General features: G+C 36.3%; 1 protein-coding gene across 1 annotated transcript in view; it reads right to left on the reverse strand.

The window, feature by feature from the left end:
- The window catches only part of LOC148952222 (phosphatidylcholine:ceramide cholinephosphotransferase 2-like), a 105,629-nt gene that overhangs the window by 80,660 nt on the left and 10,211 nt on the right, over positions 1–14,758 (reverse strand). Inside the window, exon 2 of the mRNA XM_089089685.1 lies at positions 6,743–6,948. Within this exon, the coding sequence (XP_088945811.1) occupies positions 6,743–6,947 (205 nt within the window). The 5' untranslated portion in view covers position 6,948. The remainder of the gene's footprint in view (positions 1–6,742; positions 6,949–14,758) is intronic.

Here is a 14,758-nt window from a genome sequence, read left to right on the forward strand (position 1 = left end):
ACAGTTCGTTACCACGAACTGTTTGAAAAAAAAGAAAATAAAAGATGAAGAAAAAAAAACTATTGAAGGAGTTGTCGCAGTAACTTCGAAAAGGGCTCATTCTATTGGAAATTGGAAGGGCTTGTGCACTTTTTAATAGTCGAACGTGATTGGAAGGCAACTAACACCCTTTCCACGCCCACCATTTCCCCAAATACATCCAATAAAAATTTTGAGATAGCCATTTTGTTCAAAATGGACACTCCCCCTAAAACACTCAGTGCAAGGGTTGTAAGTTATGCCCTGGGGGCATATAAGGTTTTTATAGAAAGCTTTGTCATAGAAACTTCAAAAAGGGCTCATTCAATCGGAAATTCAAAGGGCTAGTGCCCTTTTTAATAGTAGAACGTGATCGGAGGGCAACTAACCTCCCTCTCACGCCCACCTTTTCCCCAAACACATCTAATCAAAATTTTGAGATAGCCCTTTTGTTCAACGTAGTTGAAAGTTCTGGAAATTCGGTTTTTGTGGTTTACAGCCCCCCCCCCCAGCCCTCAGGGCAAGGGTTATAATTTATACACTGGGCGCATATAATTGGTAATTGGAATTAACATTTATTTTGTATAGACCAACTACCGCTTTTGGAATCAATTAGATACTGCGCGGCATTACTTCATCTCAAACTGGAAAGCTCAATATTTATTTTTAGATATTTTAAATCAACTGAATATCTCGAAATTTTTACTTGATGAGTTTGTGGCACGCTTTGGGCACCACAAAAGGTAGAAAATACCAAATTCCCATGGCAAAATCTTTTTGCTACTTAAAAAGGGCTGCAGAATTTTCAAATTTCTTTCTAATGAGCCTTCTCACGAAATTCTAAGATCATCGGTTCAGTAACATCACCCCTTGATTAAAAAAAGAAAATAAAGGGAGAAAAAAAAACAACAAACAAACAACGCGTCCATGATCATCCTTCTCAAAAAAAAAAAAAAAAAAAAAAAAAAAAAAAAAAAAAAAAAAAAAGAACACCTTTTTGCAGACAGGGGCTTGAAAACTCGGCAGAAGTGTTCCCTGATATACTGAATTTGACGGTGCAGTTTCCATCAAGATCACTCGCCCATTTGAATCATCGGCAGCGCAATAGCGCTGCCTAAGTAAAGAACGATGTTGGCACAATACATTTTTTTTTTGGTTTAAACCAGGGCACTTCGTATAAAAGAAATCGTCGCAGAAACTACAAAAAAGGCTAATTCGGTTGAAAGTTGGAAGGGTTTGTGCCATATTTAATAGTCGAAAGTGATTGGAAGGCAATTAACACCCCCTCCACGCCCACCATTTCCTCCGACACATCCAATCAAAATTTTGAGATAGCCTTTTGTTCAACGTAGTTGATTTTCAGATGCAAATTATGTTTTGAGGAGGACACTCCCCCCACAACCCTCAGGGCAAGGGTTTTAAGTTATGCCCTGGGGCATATAAGGTTTTTATAGAAAGCTTTGTCGTAGAAACTTCAAAAAGGGCTCATTCGACTGGAAATTCAAAGAGCTAGAGGCCTTTTTAATAGTCGAACGTGATTGGAGGGCAACTAACTCCCCTTCTCACGCCGACATTTTCCCCAAACACATCCAATCAAAATTTTAAGATAACCATTTTGTTCAACGTAGTTGAAAGTTCTGGAAATTAGGCTTTTGAGGGAAACAGCTCCCCCCCCACAGCCCTCAGGGCAATGGTTGTAAATTATACCCTGGGGGCATATAAGGTTTTTTTTTTATAGAAAGCGTTGTCGTAGAAACTTGAAAATAGGCTCATTCAATTGGAAATTTAAATGGCTAGTGCCCTTTTTAAGTCGAAAATGATTGGAAGACAACTACCCCCCCCCCTCTCACGCCCACCTTTTTCCCGAATATATTCAATCATCATTTTGAGATAGCCATTTTTTTCCACGCAGTTGAAAGTTCAGGAAATTATATCTTTGAGCAGGACACTCCCCCACAGTCTTCAGGGCAAGGGTTATAAGTTATGCCCTGGGGGCATATAAGTTTTTTTTTACAGAAAGCATTGTCGTAAAAACTTCGAAAAGGGCTCATTCGATTCGAAATTTAAAGGGCTAGTGCCCTTTTTAACAGTTAAAAGTAATTGAAGGGCAACTAACCCCCTTCTCACGCCCATTCCCCCCCCCCACACATCCAATAAAAAGTTTGAGATAGCCATTTTGTTCAACATAGTTAAAAGTTATGAAAAATAGGTCTTTGAGGATGATAACCCTCTCAGAGCCCTCAGGGCAAGGGCTGTAAGTTATGCCCTGCGGGCATATAAGGTTTTATGGAAAGTTTTGCCGTAGAAACTTCAAAAAAGCTCATTTGATTGGAAATTGAAATGATTTGTGCCAAATTCAATAGTCGAAAGTGTTTGGAAGACAACTAATATCCCTTCCACGCCCATCGTTTCCTCAAATACATCCAATCGAAATTTTGAGATAGCCATTTTGTTCAACGCAGTTGAAAATTCTGGAAATTATGTCTTTGAGCAGGACCTTTCCCTAAACCCCTCAGGGCAAAGGTTATAAGTTATGCCCTGGGGGCATATAAGGTTTTTATGAAAACTTTGTCATAGAAACTAGAAAAATGGCTCATTCGATAGGAAATTCAAAGGGCTACTACCCCTTTCTAATAGTTGAAAGCAATTGAAAGGCAACTAACCCCCCCCCCCACTTACGCCCACCATTTCCCCAAACAAATGCAATCAAAATTTTGAGATATCTATTTTGTTCAACGTAGTTAAAAGTTCTGGAAATTAAGTATTTGAGGATGATATCCGCCTCAGAGTCCTTAGGGAAAGGGTTGTAAGTAATGACCTTGGGGCATATAAGGTTTCTATAGAAAGCGTTGTTGTAGAAATTTCAAAAAAGCTCATTTGATTGGAAATTGAAAGGGCTAGTGCCCTTTTTAAAAGTCGAAAGTGACTGGAGAGCAACTAACCCCCCTCTCACGCCCACCATTTCCCCAAACACATCCAATTATAATTTTGAGATAGACATTTTCTTCAACGTAGATGAAAGTTCTGGAAATTATGTCTTTGAGGATGACAAACCCCTCAAACCGCTGAAGACAAGTGTTGTAAGTTATGTCCTTGGGGCATATAAGGTTTTTATAGAAATCGTTTTTGAAAAAACTTCAAAAAGGGCTCATACGATTAGACATTCAAAGGGCTAGTGGCCTTTTTAATTGTCAAAAGTGATTGGAACGCAACTAACCCCTCTCTCACGCCCTCCGATTTCCCCAAACACTTCCAATCAAAATTTTGAGATAGCCATTTTGCTCAACGTAGTTGAAAGTTCTGGAAATTAGGTCTTTGAGGATGATAAGCCCCCCATCAACATGAGGATGAAAAAAAAGGCCGAAAGGATTTTAAGAAGCGATCAGTAATGAGCATAAAAACGATGCAATAGAAATCACGCATTTATCACTATTCAAAAAAAAGAGTTAACCGACTAGTATAAATGTCTTTTACTCATTCATTCTCTTCCCATAATAAATAAATAAGTAAATATATACATATATATATATATAAACGTATATATATATATATATATATATATATATATATATATATATATATATATATATATATATATATATATATATATATATATATATATATATATATATATATATATATATATATATATATATATATATATATATATATATATATATATATATATATATATATATATATATATATATATATATATATATATATATATATATATATATATATATATATATATATATATATATATATATATATATATATAATTAAAAAAACATTTTTGGTGCATGCTTACCAAAAGTATGTTTCTGACCTCGTGTCAAAAACACAATAAAGTTCTTTTCAGGTCTAGTGCTTCGTCGGGAAACAGATTTCGGGAAAGGGGTATCAACACACGCAATAGAAAACATTTACCGTAACCTTCAACAAGCATAAGTCACCTTGGCCTCTCTCGAATTTTAAAAAGTCCAATAGAGACAATTCTACTCTTTAGTCAATCTACATAAATAGAACTAGTTTTTTCAGCTGAAGTAAAGAGCACGGTTTAAAGGCGGGAATGCTGATTTTATGTGTTTTCATTAAGGCATACAAACTACAACAGGGTAGAAAAGCTCTAATGTGACAACCTACTCTTTACCTTTAACCAGTTGAAAAAAAAACTTTTTTTCTCATACAATTTATGGTAGTTTTTTTTCTTTGTTTTAACAAAAATACTTAGGAGTACATAAACAATAAGTAACGATACAGAGTAAAATACATTCTAAAACAGTAACGTCATATCTTTTGCAAAATTAGATAAAAAAAAAGTCTTTTCTACTGAAAGTAAGGAGAGAACATCCCGTATATGAGGGGGCTGCCCCCTCGTCAATACCCCTCTCTTCACGCTAAAGTTTTTTAAAACTTAAAAAAAAAAGTTCTGATTCTAATTACACAGTCCTTGTCTTTCAGGAATCCTTTTTTAAAGAATTGAGACAAAAGGTCGAAATTTAGCGTAAAGAGCGGGGTATTGAGGTGGGAGCAACCAACCTCATATACGGAAAAATTTCTGTTCGTCTTAAGTTTTAATGTTGCTTTTTACTTTCAGTATTAAAAAAAACTTGTTTTGTTTTATTTATTTAGTTTCTTATCGGTTTTCAAATAATTCTAGAGAATCCGACAACTTCCGTGGAAAATCCCGAAAAAATTCCTCCATAGAAAGTTTCTTCCACGTAATTTTTTTCTACCGGGAAATTAGCCACGGACAATTTCAACCTCACTGGGAATCCCCCCCCCCCAGAAAAATTCTTACTCCTTAAGAGACTTTTATTTGAGGAAAAACTTGTTTTATTTAATTTCTGATCCTTTTTAAGGTCACGGGGAAATTACCACTGTATAGAAAACATCTGCTGGAACCCCCTCCCCCAGTGTATAGTTTCTATTGCAGAAAATTACACCGTGGAGAATATCTTCCGTGGGAAATCCCCCCTCCCCCACGTAAAAATCTCCCAGAAAATTCTAACTCCGCTGAAAATTCCCCGGGGACAATTTTCCCAAAGCATCTCCACATGTAAAATTGGGTAACCAACGATAAAGTAAGACAAATGAAACAAATTTCGTATACGAATTCTGGCAAATTCTCCCCTGAAAAGTTCGCCCCCTCCCCCCAAAACTTCCATCGCAATGGATAATTCCCCCGTAGAAAATCTCCCCTCCCCCTGAAAATGTCGATACACTACGCTATAACAATTACTATATGTAAACTATGGGCAAATTTAATAGCTTGCAGCCCTTCCTCCAGTCGTTCTAGGGGTAATGTCATCTCCAAAGACATAGTTATTGTACATTTAAACTATATTGAACTAAATGGCTAACTCAAAATTTTGATCGGACGACCTTTGGGAGAAAAACGGCGTGGGAGAGGGGCTAGCTGCTCTTCAGTTTTTTGGTCACTCAAAAAGAGCACTAGAACTTTTAATTTCCGTTTGAATGAGCCGTCTCCCGATCTTCTAGGACCATTGGTTAGGTACGATCACCCCTGGAAAAAAACAACCAATAAACACGCATCCACGATCTTTCTTCAGGCAAAAAATACAAAATTCCACATTTTTTCAGATAAGAGCTTGGAACCGCTACAATAAGGTTCTTTGATACGCTGAATCTGATGATGGGATTTTCATTAAGATTTTTATAACTTTTAAGGGGATGTTTCACTCCTTTTCTGAAAATCCGGCAAATTTCCGGAAATGTTGTATCACAAAATTAGGTAAAAGTCTAGATTTATTTTCGCACAAGCACTTATTCAAGTTTCTTAGTTTGGTTTTTAGCCAAACAAAAGTACACTCTCTGTCTTAAGATCAGCATAATGATAGAAATAGTAGGGCTATACTGTTTAGAATTTATGGGGGGGGGATCAAAAGACCTGGTATTACTTATTTAAGAGATTCTAGACGTGCTGAATTCAATTATGGAGCTTTTGATTATGGAGCTCTATTTATTTCTGAAACAATTACTTTTTTCCTCGTGGTACAAGCTTAACATAACCTGATATTTTTGTGACAAAGGTTTTTTAAACTTGGTTTCTTTCTAAATTAACTTTAATCAAGTTTATTAAGTTGGTTTGTGATGACGAAAAGTATAGACGTATAGACAAAGAATCGAGAAAGAAGAGAATGTATCTCCCTAAGCCAATGAGCTAATGAGCTGGAATCTGCAAACAAGGATCTTTAAACATACACAATCGGAGGATCCAACACTTGATTCTCAAACTCTAGCTTTCCTGAAACAATTAATTGTTGCCGAAGCCTCCCCCCCCCCCTCACTCACTTGCCATTACCAAACTTTCTGTCACAAGAACTTCAAAACTCGAAAAACAAATTCGAATGAGTTCTTCCCGAATTTCTAAAACCAATTGAACATGATATCCCACGACAAGAGGCAGAAAAACACAGAGGGATTTACACACTATTACTGGTAAAATTTTTTTTCCGAGTTTTTAGTTTTGGGACCAGGAAACCCGTACGTGTTGGTTACCAAATACAACAAATTCAGTGGTAAAATTGTAATTCTCAATTTTTAGATATACAATTTCTAGTTTAAATTCAAAATTTTTAAATATGGAAACCTAAAATTTTTAACTTCACTTTCTAGGATCCTACATCGCCCTCTTACATCAGCAACCATTGTTAATCAAGCTTTTCCGAGGCTGTAAATACAAGGAAACAACACTCACTTCTAATACTACGAGTATCCTCTCTGTCGGAACTCCAGGCTTCATCTAACCGTGGACTGCACATTCCGGATCTCTGATAAAGGTCTGAGACAGTAGGTGAGTTTGTGCCCTCCATATATTCAACGACATCTCCTTCCAGTGGCATTCGCGCTTCGAAACTTCCATAAATAGCAGATAGTAATCGTTCCCGTCCCTCATTTACCATCCTGAAAGACGAAGATATGATTTCTCTGGTTATGACTTCAAATTTGAATTGAGGGTTCCTTTCCGGCCCTAGATAATTGATTGTCTACATTTTTTCTCTCTTTACCTAAGCTTTTAAGAGGGTAAGCGAGATATACAATCATTCGTCTAAATCACAGAGAAATTGGAGGATTAAATTGGATAAGATTGCTATTTTCCAAGGAGGTCTAACTATAGCTAGGAAGCTTACTGGGAGAATTTTGCCCCCCCCTTCATCGCTAGAAAACCAACACTATGCAAGAAATTATACCTTGCGTAATAATCTAAAAAATGTAACGTAATTTTGGTAGTAACGTATTTTTAAAGCCCCTCTTCACAGTAACGGTGTTAGGCCTCCTAATCCGGGGGAACGGACAAGGTATACCAAAAGTATATCTTCTATGTAAAATAAAATAAATTTCATATCGGATGTCAGAAAACTGGGGAGAGGGTAGCTGCCCCCCCCCCCCTGTCCAGGCCTAGAATAACCAGTGCTTCTCTGTCCTACAAAAATTACTCAGTCCACAATCCCTCAACTTTTAGGAAATTTAAAAGGGCACACTTGCCGTGTAGCTTAGAAAGCAAGCAAAAGGATGTCTCACATAATGTCCAACGGTGTAAGTAGGGAGCACCCCCCCCCCAAAAAAAAAATAATTTCCCAGAATCAATGTTTTACATAATTCCCTCTGGCTCCAACATTTTTTTTTATATGGTGGCTCTTCTGGTCAAGCTTTGAGCCTCCCCAGAATGTTTTGTATTTTCTTCGCTGTCAAGGCTAAAGATCGTGCCTGACACTTGAATGAGATAATTGCCAAAAAGCTTTTGCTAGACTGTCCTCAAAAGAAAAATCAACAGGGCAATCTATATCGAATCACGCTTTGATCCTCTTTGATCCACTTAACAGTTTTTGACATTTATCCCTAAGTGTAAAATGTTAGATACGACCTTTAAGCGAAATAGCAAAAATGTGTATATATCTGAGAGTTTTTAAAACTTCAAATTTGTGAAGTAATGTGTCCTAGTTGATCCAAAATGCAAAGCGTTTTTTTTTACCAAGACTCTTACCGCCCAAATCGGTTTATTGCCTTGTCTCAAACATATGTTGTTTTAGTAGCTTGTTTTTTCATTTACTCGCAGTAGTAAGCAGGCTGGAAACGCGTGGGAGAGCGTAAAAAGTCTTGGCGTTTTCCAATTTTCTTCAAAATAAATTTTGAACACTGAAACAAAATAACTCAAACCAACACAAATATAGCATGGAAATACGTCAAAAGCGGGCGGAGGGGGTGTTGAGTTTGTAACAACGGAGTGCTAAAAAAAAAAAACTTTCACGCAAAACAAAAGTTTTCCTGATGCAAGTAAATGCGAGAAAAAGAGAGAAATTGAAACTTATAAAGAACAAAAATTATCGGTTCTAAAGATACTGAACATATACTCATACCTATCAACCGACTGCTTGTGTAATCAAATATTTTTATGACTGAGTCTGTTTGTTCGATCGGTAATCTTACACGGTAAAAAAAAACGTACTTTGACGTTGACAGCATTATTTCACGTTTGATCAGCGTACTTCTTAGTTGTTGGATTAGCGTGAAAATACACTTTTTGAGTGTATAGGTACTTTTGCCGTATTTTTACATTCCTCGAATATATGTTTAAACTCGTTCAGTGTACTAGGAGGAGCTAATGACAATCAACTCTTGCAAAAATGGGTCATACCGCGGGGCATGACCGATGCAAAAATATCGTGAAAGGGGGTCGTCCGGGTTTTTGATCTATTGGGATTAAAAGCTACACAAACGAAGACCTTTCACTTGTTATTGTGGACTTATTTCAGAAAGGTAAGTTCTTTTTATTTTTTTTTTTACTTTTATACAAGTCTTATGAACTTTGCAGATAGAATGGTAAATTTCTACTATAGCTTCTTTTGGCTATCTTGGAAAGAGGTTAGGTTAGGAAAATGAAAGTTTCAGGGATGCGTCTACAGGCTAAGGAATGTACCGGGAAGGTGTTTTGAAGTATTTACCTCCACTCCTCCCTCTAGAGGGTCCTAACTTTTGATGACCTTTAAAAATGTGTGTGCTATAAAAGTGAAACCTTGTTAAATAAATCTTCTGCTTAAATAAAGTACAACAAAATTCTTTTCAGCTTCACAACTTTGCTCAATCCCAATTTATAAGGTTTTAAAGATATGCAAATATAATTCCTAAATTAAAAAAACAAACATTGATACGGCTTAAAATTATACTCAAATAACATGAATTGCTACCTGTCATGCAGGAAAATTTCAGGAGCCTCTAGAGGCAAAAAGAGTGGAGGTAGGTACTTCAAATACTTTCCCGGGACATACTCTAGCCTGTAGACCTATCCCTGAAAGTTTCTTTTTTCTAGCTTAAGCCCTTTCCAAAATAGCCAAATGTAGCTAAAGTAGCATTTTACCAATAGAAATAAACAATGCTCTCAGTGATTCTAGGCGTTTACCCCTCCCAGTAAAATCCCCCGCGGGTTTTAATTATCAACGGGGGGTTTTTTCCGGGAGGGGGGGGGGGTAAACGCTAGTGACCACCCTCTATACAGTGGCGTCCATTTGTGAAATCAAAATGGAAAGGGGATTCTTATCAGAAAAAACTTTTATAATACACTATTAATATACATAAAAATTCTATAAAAAAGATTTTCGTGTTTTTTTCCATTTTTATACATGTTGTCAAATAGTAATTAGATAATATATTTATACGACTTCAAATAGATTTTAGGATTGTACTAATATAAATTAACCAAATTAAGTGACATTTGAGTTTTGCGTTAGCTTCAAGAGGAGGTACAGGATAAAAGTCATATACAAAGGAGCATTGGCCTTCGGGTCCCGGCTCCTTCCAATGTTAAATTTTTTGATAATTGAATCCGATATTTTACGGGTGGCGCCTCACCTTCGCAGAGAAGTGTAACATAATGGAATTGTCTTATTTTTATTCTCTAAAAAAAATCATGTGATTCAGAATTCTCCATTTGAGCGTATCAGCCACTTCCTCTGAAAGCTCCAGTCAGGAAATTAGAAAATTCTGGAATTTCCACATTGCATCCCACACTAAACCACGAAATTGCAAAATTTTTCACATAGTTTAGTATATTAGAAGTATTCAAGTAGTTGAGTCAAAATTGATAAATTCTTGTTCACTAAAAGTTTTTTCTGCACCTTCATCTGTATGTCAAATTTGAAACATATGAAAGGTGTTTTGGCTTCTACAGTACTAATGGGAGCTGTTCTGTCTTTCTGTTTTAGCCTACCTGCCAAGAAAATGGCTGAAATACATTGCATTGTTGACTTCTTTTTTTTTTTTTTAGAATGAGCTTTAGCTTAGTTTAACAGGTTGGACCACAAGTCACCATATAGAAGTAAACTAAATATATTTCTTTCAGAAACAATTTCTTCATGGCATATGATCGATATTTCTATCAATATTTTGGAGTTACGTTAGAATGTGTTGTCATACTTTTGATGAACATAAACTATCACAACATGATCTGCTGCAAATATATAAGCAGTTTTTCTATTTTATTTATTACTTTGTCATTACTGTTTAAGTTTCTACTCAACAGAACATGATAGAAATATCAAGCTACAAATTAAGGACGTGATTCGCTATGGAAAAGGGGGGGGGGCGCACCTAGAATTTTCTAAAGCTATCTTTTTCAGTTTTGTATATTGTCAAACTTCATTGCAAATCTCATCTTGATGGAATCAAATTGTAGAACTTCATGGCAAATCCTAGTTTGTTCATTTTGTTCATTGGAACTTCACAGCCTGCGAGAATATACAGTTCATGTTAAACTGCATGACAATCTGTTGGTATCTCGTCGGATATGCCATACCCAACTGCTATCAGGCATTCAGTTGGCACAACAAATTTGCTACTCATCTAGATTCCCACTCAGAAACTGGAAAGGCTGCAATTACACTAGTGCCTATTGAGACTGCAATCAGATTTCCCTGCAGTATAAGTTGCTGTCAATCAGAGTTTGTGAGGAGAGACCTTCTGTTTAGCCACCTCTACTCTAATATAAAAGATTCAGATGAAGTACCATGTCCTTTTAGAGGTTGTAGTAAGAAGTTCCAAGGACAGAGCTCCCTGCGGTCTCACATTTAAAGAGAACTAAAAAATAATAAGGCTTTAAACTACCTGAGCACTCCCCCTGACCATGATTAAGATTGTGTTGAAGAAAATAATGTTGCTTTAAACAATCTGAACACTCCTCCTGACCATGATAAAGATTGTGTTGAAGAAAATGAATCTTCTGAGCCACTAGACTCAGAAATGATAGACTTGAACCAAGATGAAATATTGGGAGCTGATTTAGCAGCTACAAATAAAACATTAGGGTCGAGACGAAAATCCTCGGGGGACACTGCTATCCGTGATATGGAGCCTACAAATCAAGCACTTGCATATAGGCCACCTTTGCTTCTCCTTAGATTAGAATCAGAGAAACATGTAGCTCCCTCAATTGATAGTATTATTATTGAGACCTTTAGGATTCTTTTCACTGAGTTTCGTGAAATTGTAGCACAAGCACTTGAAGAACGTGTTGCTAAATGCATCTCTTCTGTTTTTTAGCCAGATTTGTTTGAAAAAATATGTGATGAAATTGACTGTGATTGTATGCAGGATTCTTTGCTGCTTGTTACAGACCCTGCCACTGGATCACTGAGATCTCAGTACATGAGAGACCAGTATTTTACAAGTTGCGGTACTGTGGTACCTGAGCAAGTCTTTATCGGACTTGATAAGTAAGGAAACAGAAGATTTGTCCAAGTAGTTTCAGTTGCAGCCACCTTGGAGAATCTTTTCAAACATAGAGGACTTCTTGGATTTCTGATGGATTGGTATCATACTTCAGCAAAAGGTGTATATAGAGACTTCTATGATAGTAACCGTTTTGCTTCTTTATATGCTTCTGATCCAGACATGAAGAAAAATGTGACATTTCTTCAGCTCTACCAAGACGAGGTACAAATAAAAAAACCACTTAAAAAGTGTATATCAGGAAAGTACAGCACTCTAGCCTTTTATATGAGAGTTCTCAACTTCCCATCTTGGCTTCGAGCAAGGCTAGATCTAGTGCAGTTAGTTATGCTAGTGCTGGCATCGAATTTCAAGATCGTTGGTACTGAAAAAGTCTTCAAGATGGTTGCGAATGAATTAGAGTTTCTTTGTACTGAAGACATTGTGATTGATGGGGCAAGGTTCCAAATTATAGTTTTCTGTATATGTGGAAACAACTTGGGCTCGAATTTTATTGGGGGCTTCGTGAAATGCTTCAACCGAAATTTGCAGAATCCCTGCAGAGTCTGCATGTTCTCTTAAAAAACTGCAACTAAAGACTATTGGAAAAATCAGTTTCCTCTTAGAACTAAAGAATCCTATGATGAATCTTTAAACAAGCTGCAAGACCCAAATGTTAGGAAGCAGTTTGTAAATGGCGTGAAGTTCAATTCTGATTTCAGTGCCCTGCCCAACTTTCGTGTGACAGATCACCGTCATGCATAGCCCATGACTTGTATGAAGCTGTTATGAAGTGGGAAGCTGGAAAATGTTTGCAGGGCTTGATTATTGATGGTGTTTTCAAAGGATCAGAGCTTAGTACTAGTGTTGCCAACTTTGGCTACAAGGATATAGATGCTAAGCACAAACCTCCTCCTTTCTAAAATGATTTCCAGTGCCTTCAAGATAATGCAATCAAAAATTTTGTATTTCCTCGCCAGTTTCCTCTAATACTTGGCCATTTCTTTTCAAGAAAGGCCGAAAATGAATGTTGTCCCTAATGTTGCTGATAAGGAAAATTGTATTACTTGTGTCAAGTCGGAGGTTTTCAGACATGCTTATTCCAAATTTAGGTTTTATAATAATAATGTACCTTGAATTGAAAGCAAAAATATTTGAGGATGATGAAAATAGGTTCAAGCACCATACAATGCGATACTTTCCTTTGTATGTGCAAACACTGGGCCCTCTAATTCACTATTCAACTGTTCAATTCGAATCAAGACACAGATATTTTAAAGCTGTTGCTAAAAGTGCATCCTCAACTAGAAATTTGACCAAGACAATGACCAAGAGTTACCAGAAGTAACAAAATTACCTATCTCTTTCAAATATAATGTGTCAAGAAATCAGCTATATAGTTTCTAAAAAGGGAAAGCTGACAAACACTTTCTACTTGACACTGTGTCCACATAGGCTGGGGAAAGACACATGCTTAGGCTAGGACCTTATTTTCAAGGGTGTTGTCTATAAGAAAAGCCATTATGTGATTAGGGATATGATAAACTCATCTGCTGAATTAGTGGATATGGTTAGATCGCTCGGAGAGTTCTTTCTCATTCTGTCAAGGAAATCGCTAAGCTATATCAAGAGCTGGCGCATCTTTACTGCGATTCTGAAGAGAGCTCCACTCTTGTTTGCTGGAACATTAGAGAAGTACCTGATTTGATCTTGATCCTATATCATCTTATCTCATTTGTGGAAGGTGTTATCTGTCGTTTAGAGCGTTGTTTTGAAGATGTGTATGATTGTTAAAATTAGAGGCTAGCTGTCCTGCCTCAAGACAATGTATTTGAGGCAGGATGAGAGAGATGGTCATTGGATGATGTGTCAGTACATCATAGTCATAATTTCAAGTTCAGGATAAGGTGTTTCGAATTTAGAAAGCCGAAATATTCTCTCTCTTTTTGCCTGTTAAACTCATCTTGGACTTTTTATTGGATGAGATGGTTGCGTTTTCAAATTGAATACTTCTATAATAGGAATTTTTTCTTTTTTGTGGTTTTCTGTGTTAATTACTTTGAATTTCAGAACGCCTTAATCTTTTGGATGTTTCGGGAAGCAATGCTTTCTTGTTCAATTTGAAAGGTTATTGTGCCATCTACGTCTTGCTCTAACTGCTGTCTACTTCTAGGTGTAATAGATGTACATATCAGTAAGCAGAGCATCCATCCCAAAGACATCATCACTCTATTTTACAATTATCCCATCTTCGTTTGATATTTGCATAGTTCAAGATCGTTTGTGGCCTTATCTGGGAGTGTTTATTCAAAATGGATCCTTTGTCAGTAAAGTCCATACAATTGGAATATCAGCAACAGAAGAGGATTATTTCAGCCATGTGTTATGAGGAGCTCTTTTCAAAGGATAAATAAATTCTTAAGTGAAATAGCCTTGACTTGTAAATAGCCTTGATAAATTTTTTTGTTTTATTTTATTTAGAATATTATTTGACTGGCAATCATTAGTAAGAATGCTTTATATTTTGTTTGTCAATTCTTCTGTTCCAAGCTTGATTTTGCAAGAAGTTTGTATTATATTTTGGGATGATTAATTGAACTTGCGACTTAAGCAAAAAAATCTATCAACTTCCATTTAGCTACTAAGGGCAAGTGCGACGTGGCTGATCTTATGGTAAATTTTGGTAAAATATTAAGTTCTTTGTATTTCCTGAATATGTAGGAATATGGAACATTTTGAGGTATCATTGACTTGTTTTACGAGGGGTTAACAAAAAAACGAGTTTTATTTTTACTGAAAGTAATAAGCAAAATTAAAACTTAAACCGACATTAAAAATTAAATTCTGAATCTACTAATAGCCACAAGATGGGCTTCCACTTCGAAGTTTGACTGTTTTCGCAAAGAAGCAAGCTTTTTTTTTTTTTTTACATATTATTGATCAGTTTTAGATTCCATCAAATTTTGCAAGTTGTAACTTTTGCTTCGAGCATGCAATCCTTTGCTTGTAACAA

This window comes from Artemia sp. Qi Xiang Cuo, chromosome 5, assembly GCF_049724085.1.
Source record: "Artemia sp. Qi Xiang Cuo chromosome 5, ASM4972408v1, whole genome shotgun sequence".
NCBI lineage: Eukaryota > Metazoa > Arthropoda > Branchiopoda > Anostraca > Artemiidae > Artemia > Artemia sp. Qi Xiang Cuo.